This window comes from Manacus vitellinus, unplaced genomic scaffold (genome assembly GCF_001715985.3).
Source record: "Manacus vitellinus isolate BGI_N305 unplaced genomic scaffold, ASM171598v3 scaffold_22_pilon, whole genome shotgun sequence".
In the NCBI taxonomy this organism is placed as follows: Eukaryota; Metazoa; Chordata; class Aves; order Passeriformes; family Pipridae; genus Manacus; species Manacus vitellinus.
The window spans coordinates 12,120,371-12,146,108 of record NW_021939632.1 but is presented as its reverse complement, the minus strand read 5'-3'; the positions used below and the strand labels follow the sequence as shown (position 1 = coordinate 12,146,108).

At 33.9% G+C, this 25,738-nt stretch overlaps 1 protein-coding gene across 6 annotated transcripts in view; it reads left to right on the top strand.

Moving 5' to 3' along the window:
- The window catches only part of LOC103764132 (sodium channel protein type 1 subunit alpha), a 90,410-nt gene that overhangs the window by 59,600 nt on the left and 5,072 nt on the right, over window positions 1-25,738 (top strand). For all 6 annotated transcript variants that reach the window (XM_029959810.1, XM_008931001.4, XM_029959813.1 and 3 more), the window contains 6 exons: window positions 59-176; window positions 1,446-1,600; window positions 4,224-4,397; window positions 6,856-6,978; window positions 18,880-19,161; window positions 25,355-25,408. In XM_029959810.1, coding sequence (XP_029815670.1) covers window positions 59-176; window positions 1,446-1,600; window positions 4,224-4,397; window positions 6,856-6,978; window positions 18,880-19,161; window positions 25,355-25,408 — 906 coding nt within the window. The remainder of the gene's footprint in view (window positions 1-58; window positions 177-1,445; window positions 1,601-4,223; window positions 4,398-6,855; window positions 6,979-18,879; window positions 19,162-25,354; window positions 25,409-25,738) is intronic.

The window sequence follows — 25,738 nt, the reverse complement described above, 5'->3', positions numbered from 1 at the left end:
AATAATATTTGCCTTAAAATTATTTACCACGTATTTGTGGTGCTTCTTTCCTTTACAGAAGTTAAATTCATCTAGTTCATCTGAAGGTAGCACAGTTGATATTGGACTTCCTGCAGAAGAACAACCAGAAGCTGAACCTGAAGAAGCCCAGGAGCCAGAAGCCTGCTTCACAGAAGGTATTTGGAACAAAAATACTAATAATACTTATTAATAGAATAATAGAAAATTTTTCTATTTCAATTAAGTATTAAGATTTATGGATCACATTACTCATTTGTTAATGTTTAAACTTTGATTATTAGCAGTAGTACTTTTAGTCCATAATATATCACACGGATACTGAGACTGCAATTATACTATATATCAGATAAACCATTAAGAAAACATTTTATCAGAAATGTATCACTATTTTTAAAATACAAAAAATACATTATTGAAAGTTTTATTTTAGTATGAGTTACTGTACTTGGAGTTTAGTTACAGTCTCATAGATAATAATACTATTTTTAAAATGTTCTTCATGGATATCTGTCAAAGTGCTTTATAAAGTATACATGACTGATACAGCTGTTGAGTGATAAATAAAAACTGCACCTAGATGGTCTTGTGCAAAACATTAAATGAACCTTCTGCAAATTGACAAAAAAAGAAGGAAGAGCCTTGTGTGTCACCTGGGGCAAGAACAGTCTCATCTGGTAGACTCTTTCACCTTTCACTTTTCCTCCTTTCTTCCTTCTATTGGCCCATAGTTCAATAAAACCAGAATCTGGTCATAAATGTTTTTCCAATGACATTTCCTTTTGAGAAACCTTATGGATGTGTGCATGTGAAGAAGGTGGGGAAAGAAATATGTTTAAAACAGCAATGTAAGGATACAAATACCATTTCTGGTGTCTGTAAGCAACAGTTAGATTTAGATATTGGAGAATAAATGCTACAGTCCTGTTGGGTTAATTCTGGACATGATAACAAATCATTCTTTAGAAATTTGCACTGAACTTGCAAGAAGTATTACTGTAACAGTCTAGAATTTGCAAGAAAAATACCATTATTGTTAACTAGTATTTTTCTACATAAAAGAAAGAAGAAACAAAAGTCAGGAGGAAATCATAAAAGCTTAAATAAATTGTGGGCCTAAGTTTGAGAAGTTAGCTGGTATAGAAAAGCCCAGAACTCAACTAAGAGGCTTAGATTTTTTTTTCATGAAATGAATGCAACATTGTCTGAATTGAGCATCCTGAACAAAAGAGGGTACAATTTAATATCACTTGCCCATATCTTACTACATAAACCTATATGACATTTGGATGAGAAGGTCATCTAGCTGAAAATCTATTGGGTTTTTACTAAAAAGCACAGTTTCTGTAAAATAGCATTGTATAATGCATAACCAAAACAAAAATCTCTTCTTTTTTTTCTCTCTCATTACACACACTGTTCTAAAGGCTGTGTAAGAAGGTTCAAGTGCTGTCAAGTAAGTATAGAAGAAGGGAGAGGAAAGCAGTGGTGGAACCTTAGAAAAACCTGCTTCAGGATTGTCGAACACAACTGGTTTGAGACTTTCATTGTCTTTATGATTCTTCTCAGCAGTGGAGCTCTGGTAAGTAAAATATGAACAGAATGTCTCAATGTTATCAGAAAACTCCTTAAAAGTTGGGTCTTCAAACATTGTTCTAACTTTACACAGTTCCATGTCTTCAAATGACAGGACTAAATTTTAGTCAGGCCTTTGAAAAAATGGCAAAAAAGTCTCTTCTCAACAATATGTAGAAAAAAAGAATGGGTGGAAGTGATTAGAGAAAGCCTAAGTTCATTGCTGAAGGTGACCATGCTATACCTGAGGCAGAGAGACAAGAAGAGACAAGAAGAAGAGAACATTTTTAACTTTGTTATTAGAATTTCCTCTCTTGTTTCACTGGTGTTTACTGGTGTAACTCAGGGAAAAGAACTGTCACTGTTGAAGAGTTTGGAACTAAACTGTAATGGCATAAACAGTTCACCATAGCTTGCAAGAGCCAGGGCTAGCTTATGCAGTCTTATGAATGTTATGTGCTAGAACAGAAAGAAAGATCAAGACTGTGTATTTTTAATGATTCCTTTCTAAGACTAAGAATATATTACTTAGGCTTGCAATTCAGCTTCTACTGACTCATGTAGATTAGAGGGACATCTGTAAGAACATGAATTTGCTTTAACAAATATGTAAGAAAAAGAAGCCAACCATAATATCAGTCTGTAACAATAAATGAAACAAAACATACCAATAATATGTGATTTCAAAAATAAAAATAATGAAAAAGAATAAAGAAGTTGGAGATGGATTGTGAAATATAGGTGAGCCTGGATATATACTGAGGTAACATTTCTTAGGCAAACTACTTGCTCTGAGATAATGTAGAGTATATCCAGCATCTACCCTGATAGATGCAATTACCCTTTGTCAAGTTACTGAAGTTCCTACACAATAAAAATATTGTGTTGCAAAATTGTATTATAAGCTCTTTTGACCATTCCCAACACTTTAAAATACTGTTGATGGTTAGCAGTTTATGATTATACCTACCCTAGTTCCAGTTATATCTCTAAGAATTATTCTGCTTTTGTTTGGTCTAATATCAAGGCATCCATCAAAATAACAACTCTTACTCAACACCACATGACACCTTCCCTGTCATTTAAAGCCATCTGAATAACAAAAAATTCAAGTCTACACTACTGAATTTTGGTTCATGTAACCAAGTGGAGAAAATCTTCACTGACAAGAATTTAAATGAGAGAAAAGTATTAGAAAGAGATCCGGTAAAGGTGAATTTCTGTCACTATATTTAGAGGAAGTTTGAGATGAGATCCCATGGTTTTGGCACCTCATGCTTGTGAACATAAGGTGTGTCATCCACAAAACCTTTATTTTGTGAAAAGTGTTTGCTGACCATGGATTAGCCCAAGTCTCTGGAGATGTGAGATCCAGCTTTCCCTTCAAATTCTTTTGTGATAGTGAAAAAGTTTCTTTGGATCTGCCAGAACTATATCCCAATGTTCACCCCAAGGCTGTGCTCCAGACAAATCTCACTGTCACCACAGCCAGGAAATCTGGCAGACACAGAGAGACTGCAAACTGCCTCCAAACCCCTACCCCAGGGGTGCTTGGGGAACCAACATACTTCCAGCTGCCAGGAGCACTGCTGGCTCAGCCTTTGGCACACTCCCACCTATACAAAGGAAATTATATCTGTCGACTTCCCAGTTCTGTGAGATAAAGTTTTTAGTGAACCCGTATGAGTGTCAGGTACCCCAGTGCCTGATCTAAGTATCCAGAATTACTGGTACACAGTTATTAGCTTTATGATTGATATACAAACACTAATCATTTGAACTGACAGATGTAAAGTGATTCAGAAGCAGGCTGAATAAAAATAAATGTTAGTACCAATAAATATCCAAATCTTTCCAAGCTGGCATATCATTCCAGTTCTTTCAGTCTGATGAAATCAGTCATTCTGCATAAGAAATAATAGTGTAATTGAAATTTGAAAGAAATTAAAGGAAAAATATTTTAGCGACAGAAAAAACTTATGAAAATCAGAAGCTATTTGTTTTTTCAAATGCTTAAAAATGAGAACACAAAAAGTATAAATAACATTGCACAGAGCTCAGAAATTTTATGTATCTCATAAAATGTGAATAAACAGTAAAGCAGGTATTTGATTTAAATAATTTCTTTTAAGAAAGGAAGAAGTTATTCTGTGATTTATAACTTAAAATTTTCAAACAGCAACGGGACATAAAAACAAAAGGTCAATTGACTTGTCATTTTCCTGAAAATTTTAATAACTGTGGCCCTGGATTTTGAAATTGGATCTACCTACATACAAACCAAATGATCAGAGTAGAATTCAGTTCAGGCACAACACTTTGCAGAATCAATGCTATTTTTCAGCACAGAAAATGATCTGAGAAGAATAATTCACCATCAGCAATAAATAAATAAAAATCCCTGCCCAGTGGAGTGGTTGCTGTGTAATATCTGCTTCTTCCTCCTGTGAGCTGGAAATATAGTTCCATAGGAGGAAACAGGTATATACTGAGGTTAGCAGAAAAAGAAGCATTGGATAGAAGTGACAAATCCATGCCTTTTCTTGAAGATTGTTTCCTTTTTTTGTTGCCTTTTTTTGGCTGCAACCAGTAACAAAAAATAACATATCTTTGAATGTTTATACTCACAGGCTTTTGAAGACATATATATTGAACAACGTAAAACTATCAAGACCATGCTGGAATATGCTGACAAGGTCTTCACTTACATCTTCATACTGGAAATGCTGCTGAAGTGGGTGGCCTATGGCTACCAAACATACTTTACTAATGCCTGGTGCTGGCTGGACTTCCTGATTGTTGATGTATGTAATGTATTTCCTAGGCGATACTTTTATATTTATCTGATTATTTTTAAATTTACTCTCTTTGCAACCATAATATCTATTAGTGCCAACTAGTTTACTTTTCACTTTAAAAAGTAAGGTAGCTAGAAAAGCCATACTTCTGTCTTTCACTTTATACTTGCAGCACTGCCTTGCTATACCACAGAGTTAGGAAAGACTGGAAGTTCTCCTGTTAACAGAAGGACCTCACTTGGTAGCCCCACAAGCAGTTAAAGGGTTTGTCCCAGCACTGCTGGTGAAAGAGGCCATGCTGTCCTCCATTCTGGCCTGGTCTGCTCATTCCACCTTCAGACCCACCATCCCTCCTGCTGTGGTATAAGTTGAATGCAGCATTTAGATGGATGTCTGGTCCACCAGACATCCTACACACATCTGAATCAAAACTCCTCTGGCAAGAAAACAAACATCACGTCTCCAAATTTCAGCATATGGATAAATTATGGTTTTACAAGGAAAGCAAGATATATCTTTAGCACTGGTAGTGTGGCTTACTTAAAGTCCAGTAAATATTACTGAACTTGCAGTTTTCACAGCCATGTTTGAAATTAGGCTCAATAATCTTTGCTGCAAGGGTTGTCTGATAGTTCTAACTCTACTGTGCTGTGCCATGAAATGGGAGAGAACTTTTCTTAATGCATTGATACAATTATGGAGAATTTAATACTATCCTAAGTATACCCTTTTGAGAAAACCTCCAATGCTCAGGAATGCAAGTACTATGTTTTACATAGTTACAAAACCACAGCCAGTCACTATATTTTTAAGACAGTAATTTCTGGCAAAACATACACAAAACCCAAATGTCGAACAAGCTTAGTTTTAAAATTAAGATTATTTTTGCCCTGGTTTAAATGAATTAGAAACAGACACTGAATAGGTAAAAAGGGAACTTTATAAGCATTTATTATGCCAAAGAATTGCCAAAAGTTTCTGATTGTGTTCCCAGCATACATGGGCTAATCAGAGCAATTAGTTTTCTTCAGCTTTGTTTTGTGATGGGTACCTACAACCTTTTTGATATGTGTACATTATGGCTTAAGTATATCTAGGATTCAACCCCACTTATAGAGCCACAGGTAGCTATGTTCATACAAAGAAAGACCCACTCTTGGGTTCTCTAGTATTGAAATTCTTCTGAAAATGGCACCTACAACAAAAAAGCTTGAAGAAGCATGCAAGCAGAAGCAGCTGTTCCTTTTCTAAACTAATTTTCTCTAATATTTGACCTTATTTAAATCATAATATTGCAAACGGCCATCTTGTGATGTGAAAATTTGAATACATATTGTGAAGGTATAGTATGTATTCAAGTGTCTCAATAAGCTCGTGATCAAATCTTGGATTTACACATCTTTTACAAAGATATTTTCTTTAATTTTGCTTCAGATCACAGCAGATTGAAAGTTTTTAGCAGTATGAGGAATATGCTGGAGAAAGAAATTCAGATTTTGTCAGAACCTAGATTTGTGGGTTGCTAGAGCTCAGGATTGACAAGTACAGAAAAGCTAAAGATTTCACATATAATGCTTGGTTTTAAATATGGTTCATAAAAAGCACTGTTGTAGAGTTCTCTTTACGTGATATATTTTTTCTTATAATGAAAGAGTACATGAGAATATTATGCTATTTTTGGCCCAATAAATAGTTAAGGAATTAGAACAGCATAATGCAGGAACATTTAGGGGAAATGGGAAACAAACAGAAGGTAATATTTTGGACAGGAGCCATAGCAAATGTGGACAATGTGGTATTTTGCACTGAGGTAACGTAGGGACATGGAATATTTAAAGGCTTGTCAAATTCTGCCACCTATGGAACTGTTCTTATAAGGTCTTAGAAACAACATAATCCAGGTCAATGTTAAGCTTGTAAAGCACATAAATTCAGCAGTAAGGCAAAAAGATTAATCAGTGTAACTGATTATAGAAAAATTAATCCTTTCTACCAATTTCCAGAGGAGCAATATTGCTCTGTGATCCATCTGTTAGTTCAACCCAATCTTCAATCACTTTCCTTTCAGTTGTTGGCAACCAAATGGACATTATCAACCATATTATTGATCCCAACAGAACTGTAAAAAAAAGAAAAAGGAAGAGCAATACATAAATTGGTAAAAAGGAGAGATTAATTTAATTTGCTTTTTGTTGTTTTAAATACCCACAAATCACTAGCAAAATATGAAATTCAGAAGTATTAATGTTTCCAGATATTAGTTATCTTATGCTGTTTTTTTATTTACCTCTTCTTCTTTCATATTACTTTTTTCTTCTTTTTTTTTTTTTTATTTGAAAGACTCCCTATTCCTGAAGAAAGTGGTCCAAAGTTAGAATCTTCTAAAGAAGTGTATATCTCACATCTATGGTACGTAAAGTAGTATGTACAATATAATAATTTTTACTTTCCTGTTTTCATATAGGTCTCTTTGGTTAGCTTAACAGCAAATGCATTGGGTTACTCTGAACTTGGTGCCATTAAGTCCCTTAGGACACTAAGAGCTTTGAGACCTCTAAGAGCTTTGTCACGATTTGAAGGCATGAGGGTAAGACAACATGAAAGAATCTGAAACTATGCATGCATAGAAGGAGTACATGCATGCAGAATCAGGAATGAAAAGTCCATGCAGAAAGGCTGCACTATCTTTTTATCGCATATCTTTTACTAACAGATAAGCAAAAAGCTTCATCAATTCACCTAAATCCATATGCAGTGTCACATAGAAGTTACATTCATTAAGGTTACTTTACTTTCTAGCCAATCTCAGGAGTTTTTCATAAAAGTTTTTGAAATTACCGACTATGAACTCACTTAACAGACTCTTAATAATGAAAAAAAGTAACAAAACTATATTAATTTTTTACTGATAAACATATTACAATATTGATACAAGAATCTAATTTAGCATCCATTGAAGATATTGTCTGTTAAAATTTGAATTTTTTAAATTTTTCTTTATATTTGATAAATCCCCTTTAGTCTAACCCCACTGAATTTTACTAGATGGTATTACAGATATATTCATACCCACTAGTGGTTTAAATCTATTTCTGAGTTTGGCTGACTTGAAAAAACAAATCAAGTTATTTGATTGCTCTATGAAATCATTCTCTTTGTAAGGTAAATGCTTTTTTTTTTCTATTTCAACTAATCTCTATTCAATATTCAATACAATGTATATAAGGTCATTTCTTACTACTCTGAGTAATTTAGAGGCCCTGCTTACTATTCATCTCACTTAAGAAGGCATTTTAACTTATTTTTTCATTTGTTTATACCTTCTGTTCCTTAAAGCCACTGAATACAAACTAACTCTATATGCATGTCAATGAAATATGTTTTAAGAAAATGCTTTTTCCTGCTTCTTGGAAACATAAGAGGAAACAATACAATAATGAATTTCTAGTCAATTATAAACCGGTGGAATAGGTTTGAATATACTGTCTTCAGAAAGAAAGCTAAGCTTAATGACTGAAGCTTCAAATTCTTTTCCTTGAATTGTATTCAGTAGACTACCTATCTCTACTTCAGAATGCAGCAGAAAATATATCTCTAACCAGTGATTACTAGATTAATAAATTTCAACTTCATACAGCAAATTGACTTCTAACAGTTTTCTCCTTATTTGAAACTCATGAATTCAGCAGGGTAAGAGCTGGTCAAGTGTTACAGAATTTACCACTATTTGATTTAGCCATTTTCTCTTTGTCTCTCTTTGTACATACTGTTCATGAACATTCAGAAAAATGTATGTGGTCTTGTGCAGAGAAATGTCATGAAACTGCTGTCAGGTTTACTTTTTTAATAACGTTCTGGTCAGCTGCAGGAGGACTGGGAGACCAGTATAGACATTACATAGGAAGAAAAAAAAAAGCAACTCTAAAAATTATATTGCAAAAAAAGGTCATTTCTAGAAAGAAAATATCAAAATTGATTGCCAAATGTTTTATTCAATTTTTCTGTATTCTTACGTGATTGCCTTAGTAAAGTTTCCTCTTAAAAATTTAGGATATTCATGCTCAAAGAAAAGTACCTGCTATTAGAAATCTATTTACTGCTTTCTCTTATGTCTCGCTGAATAACTATGAAATTATGCCAGAAACCCAATCATATGATAGAATTTCAACTACAGAACATGAATAATTCATGAGCAATTTACTGTGCAGGAATCACAGACAAGCTTGGAAAAGCAAAAAGGTTTCAGCTCTGTCCTCCAATATTAATGACAGTCAATGAAGTGCTGGATTCCAGTCACTTAGCAAATTTGACTGGCCAATTATATAGGCCTTATATTTACTATTAGTTACATGAACTTCTGAAAATGTTTTTTTCCAAAGTACTTGGGAAGTATTCATAACAGCTCACTGACAGTTGTTGGCATACCTTATGAATGACTCACGAACAGTAAAAAGATTCAAATAATAAATAATTGACCAGCTCATGGTTAGACTATAATCAGATTGCAGTCTTCTCAGAAACTGAGTTTATTGCATAAGAATTCATAAAAAGATTTTTTTTCTACCTGCAGAAAGTAAAAATAAATCATCCCTCTTTGCTTTCTTATATTGCTCATACCTATGCTGAACTGTGATAAAACAAGCTGACTTTTTATTCAGCATGTATTTAAATTTTAATGTTTACTCCATGTTCAGAACTGTGCAAATTTTGCCTTGAAAATATAAAATATCTTAAGTATTCCACGTAAGTCCGTGTATATAAAAAGATCTGCATTATTTTGTAAAACAATCTGCCAAATTCTCAACTACTTTAAATCAATCAATGTTTTTCTTATATAAGTTTACCCTTCTAGGGAATTGGAAGAACACAGCATTTTACGCAGTCAGTAAATACTGAAGACTATTCTGTTATCCCAAAATATGAAATATAATTAATATTTTAAGTTACATTCTTAGAAGTCTACAGCTATACTCTGTAGTTACAACTTAACTTTATAATTTTATAAATTTTATAATTATGCTTAAACTTAATTTTATAATTATGCTTCATAAATGGGATAAATTCTCTTTCCAAAGTGAATATATGAATCTCTTGCACCAAAAAAGGGTACAAGTAATCCATACCCTGTGCTTGCCTTTAGCACAGAAGTGAATTTTGCCATATTAAAGTCATTTAGCATATCTCTAGTATACTGAAGCCTAAAATATTTTAATACTTTCTATAGTGAATCTCAAAACGAACTCCATCCAGATGCTGGAAGGCAAAGTAAAGAATTGCTTTAATTTAATTTAAATTTCTGTCATAGGGTTTATATTCTCATCTCAATTAGTGTATGTATTAAGCAGAAGTAGCTGCAAACTGAGATTTGAATATGCCCATCGCTTTTTGTTTAGCTTCCTAGTACTTGCAATATAATGCTTTTGCGCTAGTCCTGATTTGGTATGCTACCTGTAAATGTAGAATACTGAGTATACATTGCTTTGCTGAGTTAGAGAATTAAGTGACAATAAAGCATGCATTTATGCCTAATTTCACAAAATAAAGCATGTCATGCCGTGCTTGATTTATTTATTAGAGAAATAGTAGAAGGCAGCAAACAATCTGAAATCCACTTGCACTTTCAGTTTTGCATGCCTTATGCATATTTCTGGCTGATGGCTTTAAACATTTACTGTATTTCAAATTTCCAGTCCAATTTCATAACTTGTAAAACTAAATTAGAATATTTGATGTCTTAAATATCCTGTAAAATTCAATGGCTATTCCTTAGATTTCCTTACAAGGAAAGTTATAACGAGTCATTTTCAAAAGTACTCAAACTTTCATTAGTAGAAAAGAAACATTTCTCATATAGTTGAGTTATAAAACATATCATCAAGTGTCTGTCATTACAGATTCACAACTAATAACAGGCTATATATTTCTATTTCATATAGGATAACCTTTCAGCTTGGATGGGGTGGACCCCTGGTTCCTCCCCTTATCTGTATTATGGGTACAGTATTTCCCCTTTTCTACCCTTAATGAGTACAGTCTGACTAAATCACATTGTATATTTCAGGGCTAGAAGGAGAGACAATCATATTTGAGAATCCCAGTCAAAATAATACAATATTCACCCTACACTTCTTCTAAATCACTTTAAATCTTTGGAAATAATGCTTTGAAATTTTTTATGTTACAGAAACAACATGAAAACTTTTGAGCAAATCAATATTGTTATTTAGAGTTTCTGGAGTTCTTTTTGCAGGAGAAGGTACCTAAGCTATTTTAATGTATTTAGTTGCTTTTTTAACTGAGATAAAAATTGACTTTCTTTAAAAATTTGAATCTGGCTTTTATATTGTTTTGGAAAGATCCATGCTTTACTCTGTTACTCAATTTATAGCTATATATATTAAAAAATATTCTGTAGTAAGTTTTGCACATTACTGTTAATACATTCAGCCCACACCAAAACACTGTGATCTGAATAGTCACAACTATAGATATTTATATAATTGCAGTATACATTTTTGCATAATTTTAAACCCCCTATATGTTACATTAAGTAAATCACTCCAAGTGTATACAGACAACGTGAAACAACATATAACATATATAATCCTTTCTTGGAATCTGAAGTTAGTACCCTTTGGCCTGTGTTGGAAACTAGTTTCTATAATCTTGATAAAATGCCAGTAACAGTATTATCTTCCTTAGGGTTTAGAAACGTCCTGCAGGAGACATGTTGGTGACGTAAAAATTCTACATTCATTATAATAATTAGAAAAATCCACTTCTTAGAACTACAGCCCTTGCAAGCACCAGCTGAAGAGGGTATCATTAGTGCAGGAGTTTTTATAGCTTCAGTGTAAATGATATATCAGCATAAACTGCGTTCACTGTAAATTTATCATCCTGTCTCACAGTTAAGGATTATGTATTCACTCTCAAGAAAGTGTATTTGCTATTTTCTGCAAGTTTCTCTTAAAAAGAGAGGAATATATTTTGTTGATCTAAAGATTTTGAACTTTCAAGGATTTTTTGAGGACTGTGATCTTATTCATTACCTTTGAGTTTTAGGGAGTCTATAGACGTGTTATGTCTCCTGAAAGACAAAGCTTTACAAACGTTGGTGTCAGAAGACTGTGTATAGATGTTCATAAATCATGCAGGAAATATCCTAGTATTTTTTAAATTATAATTCTACAATTAGAAGAGGACAATTGAAGTATAGTATATAATTGAAACTGATATGATTTTTTTTCCAGATTTGCATTTTCCAGATTCTAAAAGAAAATCCTTACTTTTAGAATCAAAATTTAATGAAATTTGAATGGGATACATAATATAGTTTGCATTTTAATTGGGAATGTTACAGGGCATGTAAAGGTCAATAACATTTCAGTAATGCAAGAGGAATGGCAAAAAGTTGAGGTGTTTTCACTGCATTCTGTGAAATACAAAGATACTGTTCCCACATCAAGTAATTACTCTGTTTTCATGCTCACGTTTCTTTACGATATTTACCAGGTCTTCTCAGACAAAGGGAGTCGTGATTTATTGCTTGGCAGATAATTATTGTACTTTATCATACACTATGTTAAATTATGTCTTTTCTTCTGTGTTTTCTTCAGAAGTACTTTGTAGTACACTTGATTTCTGGTGAAAAACAGAATCAGGCTGCTCCAGAACCTCCAGTCTTTTGTTAAATCCAAAAGCATAGCTTGCTTTTAATAGATTGTTATGTGAATAACAAATGCTTGTGTTGCCACTTTAACCAAGTTGTATTTTCTTATAAAAGCTTCAACAGAACTGCAGAGTCATCTAGTTGAAACTACCTGCTAACAGCAGTAGCATTCCAAAATATAAACTCACCACCCAATAGCATGAAATTTCTCCAGCACAAAGTGTTATAAAAATAATTTGTGCATTAAATGCTTGAGGAAGTATTTTGCTTTCTTTGAAGATAAAATTCACAGCATTCTTCAGTCAGGTACAGTCCCAAGAACAAAATACAGTAATTGGCTTGTTAAGGGAGTGATTTTCTTTTTCTCTGAGATTTTTTATCTCTTACTTCATCTTTATTTGTTCATTACTGTTCAGATTAAGATTTACTTGTAACTCCTTCTCAGGTCTCTTTGGTTCTTTCCACATGCCTGCCTTTGCATACTCTCAGTTAAATACAACTTTTTCTTTACAATCACTGCTTTAAATTGTAGTTTTCAAATAATCTTCCCTGGGTATTCCCATGTTGTTTTCAAATAATCTTCCCTATGTATTCCCAATGTAATCTTTATTTTACTAAAAAAATGAAGACCCGGTCATAAATAATTTTTTTCAATTGATTCATACGAGATGCTTCTCATGCCAGTTCTAACACTGACCAAATGCATTCATTATTTATTTCAGGATATTATTTTTTATGCATTTTTTTTTAAATTAATTTAAAGAATAGTATAGTCCCACTATCATAATTTACTTCTACAAACTTTCAACTTACTAATTTTTAGTGATTGTGACTTAAGGCTAAACATTAATTTGCTAGAATAAGATTATAGTTTTATTTTTCAATTTCCTTATAACTCTGCTAAACATTTTTCCAAATGTTATTTAATTCTGACCTTACATAATGATAGATCATGTAGTTAAGGATAAATTATATATATGTACATAGCATTAAGGCAAAATGTATAGCAAAGGTGGCAACTACTTCTTTTACTATGCACTTCTTAAAGGCAAAGCCATAAAATTATTCTAATTTTGGTTGGAAGATAGATAAAAGAAAAAGCCAGACTCTTCTTAGATGTGCCCAGTGGTAACAAGACAACAGACATAAGTTGGGTTATGGGAAATTCTTATTTAATATAAGGGGTTCTAGGGAAGTTTGTGTTTTTATGTTTTTAATTTGGAGGGGTGGAGGCATTTCATTTTCATTTTTGTGGGGTTTTTTTTGTTTAGGTTGGGAATTTTCTTTTTGCAGTGCGGCAAACACTGGAACAATGGAATATAATTAGTGGATTATAGATCACACATTCATATCAACACGGTGTACTACTCTGGTTTCTGTTTGTGGGACAAAGTTATGAAAGTTAGTTTCTTGCAAGAAATCCATCAGGATAAAATAAAGAGGAGTAATTAATTGAAATGAGAAGGTTTGAATTACTTGGATTAATCTACATTTTTAGATTCCTATAATCTAAAAATTCTTCTACTTCCTCCCTAGAATCATTAATCTAGGGAGGAATTATCATGTCTTTCTCTCACAGATATATTTAATTCTCATCCTCTGTTGTCTCTACAGCCAGTTCATAGCTGATCAAGCATATGCAGCATGCTTCTTCCCAGTGTACCCATTCCAAGCTACTCAATGAGAAAATATGTAGTTTAGAGGTAAAAGAATTATTACAATCTCTCTCAGTTCCTTTGCTATCTTTCCTCCTTTCCCATTCTGTCATCATCTGCTAGACTGCATTGTCCCATATATTTTATTACCTGTTATACACATTGAAAAAACAGGATAAATTTTCTTTATTATCTATGAATAAAAGTTCCCATCTACATTACTGCTGTGGTAATGCACATATACTTTATTGCTTCAACATAACAAACTTTTAATACTTATATAGCCATACATGGCATCCCTCTTCCATCAAACTCCATGTGTACACTCAGATGAGACAGGGTATCTCATGTGGGAATATTTTTCTTGAATTGCATCTTCAGTTATCTTCCTTCATGGGCACCTCCAAACCTCACACTAAGCAACTGTGGGAGAGATCCCAGAGCCTCTGCTGAGGATCAGTCTTAATCCTGTGCACTGGGCGGTGTTTGTATTCAGTCTGCTGGCCCACAGGTCCAGTACCTCCCTTGCTTTTGTGACAGAAACATTTTCAACCGATGTAGCTACTCTTAAATTAAGCCTCATAACTATTTCCTCCAATCCCACTGACTCTCTGCTGCATTATGATTTGTAGAAGTGGCTCCTCTAACTTCAGAGAAAGGCAGTTTTCATCATCACTTCAGTCCCAGGGAGAACAGGAAGCCATTAGTACAGCATCATTACCCATAGCGGTAATCTTTTTGATTCAGAGATGGGCTTTCTTCATGCTCTGCCTCAGATGCTCCTTTGATCCCCTGACTGGGAAAGTCAGTGTATTCTTTACATCTTTTGCTCCCTTGCCTCAGCTGTTCCACCATTTGAGAGAATACACCTGTCTGTTACTTGATACCCACTTAGTCAAATCAGTGTGGTTTCAGCATCTTCTAGCCTTCCTTGTGTGTTGTCTTCCAAGTCCTTCACTATGAGAACATGCTGAACTCAGATCATGTATGTCACCTGCGCCTCCATTCCTGTCCACTCAGGCTCACCTCCTGCTCATTCCAGCAATCTTACCTATGTCATGTACCAAGAATCTAAACCAATGTCTACTTGCTCCCTTCTTCAACTTTCAGTGCAAATGGTCTCTCTGGCAGCTCTTTGGGAACTTTTCCTGTTTAATCATAAAATTATGAAGGTGACACCTTCCAAAGTGGAGGCAACTTTTCATTTTAAGTGGGAAGACTGTTCCAGACACAATCCTATAATCTTCTCTTGCATGCCAAAGATGGTAACTTCCTCCTCATTTACACCAGGAACACAGTTTGGAACTTCTTCACAGAGTCTGCGACAGTTATGGGGAGAGTGGATAAGTATATTTTTCATGGTTTCTTTACAGATTTCAGGAGGCCCTGATTACTCAGCTCCAAGGTAGAAATTCCTAGAAAGTCTGTGGCTGCTGAGGTGCCAGGATCTCTGGAAAATATTTTACTATGGGAACTAAAATACATTTTTATCTCACTATGTGTTCAGCTATGTCTCCCGCAGCAAGGCTGAATCTAGTAAAGTTTCCTAATATTCTACTCATACAGCAGGGATAAGCTGGTGTTTTGCACAATCCTCATTCTATACATATAAACAGGTCTGATAGAAAAACAGATTTTTTTTCTAGTTTTTATTGTTTTCTTTAGAGAGTTGTCCAAAAAAGGATATAAACAGCAATAAAAAAGGACAACTGGACTACTACTTTGTCTTGACATAAAGTCATATCAGCCAGAAGATAGGACAGACAATTAGTGTTGCAGTAATTCTTTTATGTATAAATCTGATGTTGAAAGATAAATATTATGAAAATGTAAGCATGAAAAATTGTGTTTATATATTAAATACTGCTTTGTTCTAGAGGAAACATGACAGTTTTTTATTCCTGGACGAATATGAACGGAAATGAAAAATAGTCTAGAGATCCTTTGTCTTTGTGGGTATCAGGTGTTGCTTCTCACTTACTCTTATTGCTGTTCCACCTACCTGAAGCTATAGGAAGGTGAACAAGCAGAATCAACTTGGGCTTTTGCAGCTTACTCACTGGAGTCAGCCTGACCAACAACATCCCAACCTTGAGGAAATACATTGGTAATCTACAAAACCAAACCAACAATTATGCAAACATCTTTTTCCAATTTACTGGCATTATATTCTGTATGAAGAAATAACAGAAAATAAGCCCAAGAGAACAGACCTTTTAAAATAAAAAATACATTTTGAATCACATATATCTGATCTAGACTTAAGGAACAAGCCAAAATAAGAGCAGTAGTTGCCAATATTTTCTTTTAATTTTCTACAGACTTTTTCCAACAAGATGAGAATGACAATTTTCATTTCCTAAGTTAACTCATTAAGAAATGCTAATTGATCTCTTTTCTGCATTCAGTTCACTTTTCAATTGGTTCTCCCTTTCTTCTCTCCATTTGCTGTAACTTATGTGTGTAGGTGCTGTCTGTGTATGTATGGGTGCTATCTTGGATATATATTATGTAAGTTAACGTCGTGGTTATCTTGACGTATCTCAGGTAATTCCCAAAGCAAATACCAAAAAAAAAAAACACCAGAAAAATGCTGTTAAAGCAATTACCTCCAATTGTATGTGTTGAAGAAATTAAAGACTTCTTCCTAAGGTGGACTTTACAGTCAGCCGAGCATCTGACCAGAGTGTAAAAATGCAACTTTACATTATAAATATGATAGAGGAAAGGCTCAACACTGGTGGGGAGAAAAACATCAAACAAAACCAAGATGCAAACGCGAAACAACTTCTAAAAGTTTTAATTTTCTTTTCTTCTTTTCTTAAAAAACCTTCCAGGGGGACTGGATAGCTCAAGGGGTTGGTAATAGGATACAGAGCCTTTCATCTCTAGGTCACCAGTTCGCATCCAGGCCAGGTCAGTAGTGACCAGAAATTGTTACCATGTGATGGGTTTTCAGTGACCTATATTAAATAAATTGTTGGAAGCATTGTTGGAACATTTGCTAGAACCTGTTCTCTTTTTATCCAAGAAGATGTGGCTGATCTTCTCATAGTCTCAGTGGTGAGACTGCATTACCCGTTCATCTAAAGATGCAAGACACACTGATGGCATTTTGTAGAAATCTTTCTTTCTACAACTATTATCAATTCATAGTTGTTTTAACAATTACTGTAGTTGTTAGTGTTCTGCTGCGTGTTCTGGATCTGTGCTGTGGTCCAATGGATCTCAGGGTTGTTATAAAAGTAATTGCTACAGGCACTCAATTCATGCAAAACCATTCTTCGTGGGAACTCAGGTAACCATAATTTGTTTAAGTTGCAGAACTAAATCCCCATCTTTCTTTCTTGACATCTTTATTTTCAGTTTTTTCACAAGATTAAACAGAGAAATTCAATCAGTGTAACACATCTGGAACATTTTTATGAGTGGAAAAAAAATGATAAGACAAAAACAAGCTGGCTTAGAATTTCAAAGCAGCAATAACATACTAGAGTGTCATAGACCAGGTCATACTTGGAATAAATTCCAGAATTTCTAATTCCATCTCCAATTTTTATGTTGTTCTCAGTTCCATCAAGCTAAGTATCAACAGATTTATGTTCAGAATATTACTGGGACCTTTTTAGCCTTTTTAAACACTTCTCAAAATGGCTAGCTTATGCATACATTACCTAGATACTTCACATTTTTTAAGAAATATCAAGAAGCAAGAATGCTTCCTTTAAAGCTCTCATCAAAAATAGAAGCTACCAAAAAAAAAAAAAGCTAAATTTAAAAAAAAAAATCATGATTTTATAAAAGATAAGGATTATTCTCAGTTACAGAAAGGTCCCATTTCTACTGTCGTGCAGCGGAGGAGACCCTTCTAAATAAGGAGAAAATATGCCCTGAAAATAACATTTCTACCTCAGATCTCTAAACAGGTCCTAATCCCTGGCCATAACATTTGGGAGGAGGAGGGTGTGCTGCGTGATGAATAACACAACCACAATATTCCTCTTCCAAAGGCCTTCAAGAGGCTGTGAAATACAGGTAGTAAGACAGAGCAGTTTTGAGCTTCCTCAGAACTATTTTGGTAGTGGGAAGGATGCATCTATATTGCAGGGGACAAAGATGGACTAAGACAACTTCATACTCTCCAAGTATCCATGCCAATCTTTTCCTGCCCCACTGCAGGACTTGGATTACTGAGAGCCCTACTATATGTTTTATTTAACATTCATACAAGGTTCCAAAAGTTTACAGAGGAAAAAAATTAAAACAAAATATAATTTTTAAGTGAGAATCTGGTATTGGATACTTAAGGATAAATAACTGCTCATCATAAAACCTTTGGTAGCTCTGACAGACACATGTGATTAATGACTGATATATCAGAAAAATACACTTTGTATTGACATAAGGTTTATTGACATCTTGCCTGCAAGTGGCTGAGAAGGCAACTGGCCAAAAGTAATTTAATGCAAAATCAAAAGCTCTAAATATGTCCTTCTTTAGATAAATGAAGGGTATTGCTGACTTAAACTTAATACATGAAACAATATGACTGGAGCTTGAAATAAATTATGTTGATTCAAGTAGACACATATTGCAAAACTGTCTTGCTTTTCTATACAAAGAAATTAATCTTTGTTATAATCTTGCATGGAACAATAAGGCAATAAAGATATGTATTTAATTTGTGCATAATCCTTTTAATGTAGAGCTTAGTTTCTAGATTCATGGCATTTGTGTTTTCAGCTTAAATTTCAAAGCTATGTTGATCAAATCTACAGGTTGCTATTTTTTTTGGACATTTTTAAGCTATAATTTGATGCATTTTTAGAATTTTTTTTTGTCTATATTTTCATTCAACACATTTTTTCTTTTTTATCTAGAATACATCAATGTTAGGCTTCATCTTATTATCACCAGGTCTTCTCTTCTGTTTTTCTATTAATGATTTTCATTTTCTTACTTATTTTCCTTTCATTACATGTAGTAATATTAATAACTTAAAAGAACAGTGCAATGCTACAGTTATTAATGTACTGCTTTAAAATTTATAGTATTAGTTTCTGAACAAGGATTTATTAAGCATTGGTGAAACAGTATACAAAACTTATTGCTGTAAATATGCTTATACTCTTTTCTCTCTCCCCCTGTATTTGTGTACTAGGTGGTTGTGAATGCCCTTTTAGGAGCAATTCCATCCATCATGAACGTGCTTCTCGTTTGTCTTATATTCTGGCTAATTTTCAGCATCATGGGAGTAAATCTGTTTGCTGGGAAGTTCTACTACTGTGTTAACACCACAACTGATGAAAGGTTTGAAGTCGACCAAATCAACAATTTTAGTCAGTGCGAGGAACTCATAAAAAACAATCAAAGTGCCCGATGGAAAAACGTGAAAGTAAACTTTGATAATGTAGGATTTGGGTATCTTTCTTTACTTCAAGTAGTAAGTGATCACTCTTTATATACCTTTTACTGTTTATATGTAATAGTGAAAAGCAATTCTAGCAACAGAGAGAAAACATTTACCTGATTGTTTTTATCTGTGACTTAGTAATACCACTGCACTGGTAATTGATTAATCTTTTCATCATAAGCAGCAAGTAGAGCCTACTAGGATGAATAAAGAATTTTTAGGACATCTAAAGAAACAAGTGCTATTCTTCCCATTTATAGCTTCCTTAGTCCTCCAGCTCCTTCCAACTTTTAAAGTTTCTAGAAGTACCTAGGAATGGTATTCAGCTACCTGAATACTTTAAGTTTTCCTGTTGCTGAAAAACAAACATCTCCATTGGTGTGATTAAGTCACAGAGAAGAATTCCAGGTAGTAAACCTCATCTGTCATGTGGCTACCACAAGTGCAGACGTAGGTGATCTAAGAAGCAATTCCTCATTCAGGAGAGAAATAAGAAAAGAAAAACATCACTGAATACCATAATCTATGAAATATTTTCCCTGATATTTCTGTGCATAAGCACCTAGTGGGGTTTATTTAGCAAAAACCAAGGGAAGAAGGAAGAAAATATATGCAGAAAGATACTATAAGATTATGCATTTACTATCAAATATTGTGTCCACACAACACAATCTGTCTTTGTATTTCGAAGTAGCTAACAGGCTGACCCAACTTTAATCAAGAAAATTCTGAACTCTAGCATATGTTGTGTGTCTTCAGCAACCTCTATGGGTTTTTTTAGGTTGCTGTCTGATTCTGTAGCATCTTAGGTTTCATTTTTTGAGCTTTTAAATAAGTTTCTAGCTTTTATGCTGGCATGTGAAATCTCAATAATACAAATCATTAACATGATGAAGTTGTATCATTGACGTGGTCCTGCACAAAGTCTAAAACAGTAGTTCTGAGCAGTGTGAACTGCCTCTCCCAGATAACATATCATCTTACCTGTGTGACTGATAACTCTGACAATTTAAATAATCATTTCATTATGATTATTTGCTTTACTGTCACATCAGGAAAGAGTGGAGAGGGACCAACAGTATTAAAGAAATAAACTACTGAATACAACCTGGTTTTGATAACAAAATTTTATTGTAATAGAAAGACTTTAAATTCTTATTTTCTTTGCCTTATTTATGAAATCCACTGACCCAGAGGGCAGAATGTTTTATTACACATGTTCAGGATAAACAAGACATCAACAAAACTCAAAAATGATGATGGGGTTTTTTTGTGTGTAAGTAGAATGTCCATGTATTGCTAAAATGTCTGTAAAAGCATGAAAGGGTTTTTTTGTTTGACATACCAGAAAAAAAAGGGGCACTTCTCTCATTCCACAAAACAGACACTTGGCCCTGCATCTTTTAAGGTTTGGTAAGTAAGCCACCAGTAATAACTTTGGAGTTATGGAATGATAAGAACCCTAGGGCAAAGAAAGAAAAATATCAGCTTGATTTTCAATTAATGTATTATAATGTGCACAATCTATGTTTTTCACCTTCAAAACACAATTCATAAATGTTTGAGATTCTTACATTGCTTTCTCAATCAAAGAAGACAGTTATAAGGTGATTTTCTATTTGATGTATAAAGTACTTTGAACAAGACTCTAGAACAGGGCTCCAAAGCCATCACACCCAAAAGAAACATGAAAATTGAATAGATATGTCATTGTCCTTGATTTACCTACCCTTCCTAAACACCTTGCAGCAATAGTAATGATGATTAAATACTAAGGTATTACTCAAATAGAGGTATACATTACTATGTCAGAAAGAAAGATAAAGCTATTGAAGCTTTAGTATTTGGCCAAAAATAAGATACTGAGCCTGAAAAATCTGATTATAAAATCATGTTTGCAAATGGATTACTTTTTGTGAACCTAATGTGAACATTAATGGCCTTTTTAAAACATCCTAATGATTAGCTGAAAAGTCTACTGAAGTCATTTGGTTCTCCACCTTAACAACTTCTGGCATAGACTGCTGTTAGGTTGTGATGGACCTGAGAAAATAACCCCATAGAGGTCAACGTCATTTTTCTGATGACAATCTCCGTGATCAGTATCAATGCATGAGTTACTGATACAGGTCCCTATTTTCAGGAGTCTACAAACTAACTACAGAAAGCTTCCTCTTATTCCCCAGTATTTCCATTCTCCATTCTGCCCTCGGACTCATGCCTTTTGCATCAGTAAAAGAATGTAAATCTCTTCAGCTTTTCTGTGTTACAGGAGCCATAACGTTAGTGTTACTTTCTGTGTCACTATCTTGAGTGAATACTACTGGAAGTAGTACCATTTTCATGACAGAAAGTGGAAATGAAACCAAGTCAAAAGAACTCCAAAACTCCAAACCCGGACACTGAGGACTTTACTATTGTGGGAAAGTCATAAATAAGTCCTCTGAAAAACTTTTTTTTAGTATTTCTTATAGTATGTGGGTCTGTTCATCCCAGAAAACTCTTCCTTTTTGTACAAGTTGTATAGAAAAGAAACATAGGTATTTCACACAGAAGCATTCAAAAATTGTGGGGTAATTTCAGAAAGAAGTATTCTGGGCTCAAAAAATAGAAATGTGTCATAGTAGCATTTTAAGAAAAAATAACCCTCTGATAAGCTCTTTCTTGAGTTTACTTGGTAGTGCTGGCAAATGAATTTCTGGAATGAAGGGCCGAAGAAAACAACATAACCTAATTTTTGGTTGGGGTTTGGGTTTTGTCTTTTTTCTTTTGGGAGACAGGTGTGTGTGGAAAATCTTTAGTATTATAGCAATGTTACAATTCTTACTGCCCAAAAATACAGGCTGACCATATATGTCATTGATAAAACCAAGTTTTATAGACTTTGTTGATCAGACTATTTTCCAGAATTCTTACAGAATCTGGAGTATAAGTACTTATGCCATCAGCACATAAGTACACATTCTCTCTGTAAGATTTTTTTCTTCTATGATGCAGCATAGATCATGTTGGTTTGTGTGGATCTTCAAGCTTTTTTCATTTCTTAGTCTGAACTTGCTTGAGTATTTCTCTGTCCCTAAAGAGAAGCATCAAAGCAGAGATAGATATACTGGAGAAATTCCTTTCACAATTGGCATGCATCAAAGAGTGAAGAGGAAGAGGTTGGTGTACACAGAGATGTGGCATCTGCCTTGATAATTTTATGGCCTTATGCTTTTTAACTTGAACTTAGTGTTTGGATTCTTTGGTAAGTAAATCTCACAGAGGCTTGCTTTTATCCTGCTAGTAAGCACATACCCTGCTTGCCAGGATAAAATGTGGCAAACCAGTGGGTCTCAAAGCACAATATTACATTATACTCCTGTTACTAATATCAATAAGAAAATACATCTTGTGAAGTGCAGGGTAAAAAAATCGGAAGTTGAATTCTAGGGCTAGAAGTTTAGGATACCTTCAAAGTTCCAGCAGGTCAGTGTTTTAAAAGCAAGATGCTATTGTATCTCCAAAAAGGAATCTTCCTGGTGTTTATTTCTGGTAAAGAAATTGAGTAGTGAAACTCCAGCATGACTTACAACTTCATTAAAAATTATTTATCAGGGGAAAAAAAAGTCTGTGTACTTTTACCAATATTTAAGGAGAAGAGGGATTGTTGTTCTGTTGTTTTTTCTAACTACATTTGAATCAGCATTTGAATATGTGTCATTGAAATTTCCTTGGGGAAAAAAATTTGGAACAGATGCTGATTTCAGTTATACTGCTGTAATCTCTGAAATCAATGAATTATTCCTGATTTAGTGTCACTGAAAATATACAATATGTTTTATATGGTAATATGCAAAAAGGAAACTAATAATTTGATCTCCTGTCATTTTCTGTATTATTTTCTATTCCGTATGCACAAATATTCAAATGTATCTTATTTTTCATAAAGAAAACCTATTGCAGATTAATATAAGCAGGCCTACACATCTACAGTAGAAATAACGCTATCACAAAATGTGATGCCTTGACTTTCTTTCTTAATTTCTTCAATAATTGTAAAATCTTACAGTTTTGTGAAAGTCATTGTGGAAAACACAAGATAGTAATGTGTTATATTTCTGTTTTTCCATGCCCACAGTCTTTTCAAGTTTCCTTTTTAACAACAACAACAATAATAATAATACAGATCAGTTCTTCAGTTTATTAGCACTAGCTGAAAGGTCCTGTCTGTTTATAGTGCAGTACTTTACTGATCATGGTGAAGCTTAATATTTAAAAATTAGTCTGTTTTTTTTCATTCACTCTAGTCTAGGTTACACTAATAAATTTACAAAAACCCAATAATAACTCCATTTTGCCTGGAGGATGATATACAAAGATCATCATGTGTCTGAATCTGAGGCAACAGCACACACTTTGCAGAAGTGCCACTCCATCATCTTTTTGCTATAAAAGTATGCCAGTTATTTGCATTTAGAGTTTCAGGCTGAAGTGCTGATTTCAAGTTATGACATTCCAAAAAAATGCAAATAGTGTACCAAGAGAGAAACAAAAGTAGCACTGTAAGACATGAAGTAATCATCCTGTCCTATTTAGACCTCGTTAGATGAAATACTGAGTCCCGTTTTGGTTGTCAGTTCAAGAGATGAACTAGTGTAAGAGAGCTCAGAGGAGAATAATGAGAGTGATCAGAGGTCTGGAAAACAAGATCTGTGTGGAAAGATTGAAGGAAGAGTGATCACTGTCTGAAGAAGAAAAGCAGCAGCAATCAGTTTGCAATAAGTAAAAGATGCTGCATGAAGCTGATTATTACTGTTCTCCAGATATGTAATGACTATGACAAGTGACAGTCTTAAAAGGCAACAGAAAGATGTAAGTATTAAGAAACAATAAAAGCAAGTGCCGGAATAAATATTTTTTTATAAGGTTGTGGAGTGTTCACCATTAAAAGCCTTTGAGAACAAGTTAAACATATATTAGTAATTACATAAATAAAACTGATCTACTTCTCCTAATCCCTTGCAGTCCAAGTATTCCAAAAGGACTTCCTCAGCTGAGACTTCAACTTTTTCAGATTTATTTTTGATTTATTGATACTACACTTTGATTTCACCATTGCCTGAACTTCATATTTTCTGTGTTGACCCCAAGATGTGAAAGTTGATATATATTGGATTCGCTTCTAAGGATAATCACGCCCTTTTCAGTATTCCACTTCTTCAAAAGTGTGTAAGGGACCTCTTTTCCTATAAGAGAATAATTTCTTCTTGTTTTAAGTTCACTTCAGGATGATGCCAAACTGCTGCATAAGCAAAGGCTTTTTGAAACTTTCACTAGAAATTAAACCTCAAGATGATGGTGATACAGCAATAACCATGGATGAAGAGTGTTCCACTCCTGATTCCCTTCTGCAACTGGTCTCTATAGCAAGAAATATGAAGGAACCAATGATCTGCAGCCTTGTTTAGCAAAATTATAATGAGGATTGAATGACAGTCTACTTCTTTGCTTTATTTTGAGCACAACTGGATTAAAAAATTAGTGATTTCTATTTGGAGATGTTGTCTAAAAAGATAATTGCTACAACAGAGAAAACTACTTTCTGTTTGAACTCTCTGATTAAGGAATCTACACTTCACCATCAAATATAAAAATTTACAGATTTTGGGCAGAGGAAATAGCTATAAAATTTCACTAAATGCTGTCATCTATGAGGCATATTAAGTATTCAATGCACATAAAACACTTGTGAAAATAGAAGTATTAAATCAGGTATAATCTTTCAAAGTATAGAAAAATCTAAATTCTGGTTGATAGGAAAATACCTCTTTTGAGCTGATCAAATTTTTGGTTCCCTTTCATTGCCACCTTTTGACTTGAGAGGGAGGAACTACATATCAGTCTTCATTGGGGGCAACTCAGTTACATAAGGCTACTTCTCAGCCTCTGCAGTTGACATGATTTGATGAACTAAAATGATACTGCCTTCCATGATTTTTGATAATTAATTAGAAATGAGAAATAAGTTGATTACGCTTACTGATTAAAATTTTCATATAGAGACAAACTAGTGGGATACACAGCAGTATATCCGATGAGCAGCTCTGTAGAAAGCCAAGAGACAAAATTCTTAGAAATCTAATGTTATGCTAATTATTCCTGGTGCTGTACTGAGTTGCTGGAAATTATTAAATGAGTTGTCTTCAAGCTCTATGCTTAAACAGGTGTGTACTGTTTACAGGCTACATTTAAAGGCTGGATGGATATTATGTACGCAGCTATTGACTCAAGAGATGTAAGTACTGCAAATATTTCAGATTACCTTTTTTCTTGAGGTCTGTCTATCAACAAGTGTTTTACATAAGCAATTAATATCCATACAACAGAATGAAAAAAGAAATTAATTAGTGTGAGATTCTGAGATTCTGTGGTAAAAAAATATGGAATACTGAATGCAAACTGCCAGATGCTCTCAGCTATAGATGGAATGGACAAAATATGTTGATAAATGTGATAGGAGTATTGTCCAAACACAAAATATTGGAGACATTTTGCACAAGGTTGCCTCTTGTTCAGTTGAAGTTTTCACATGAAATCTTAGGAATGGTATTTCACTTTTTTTTTC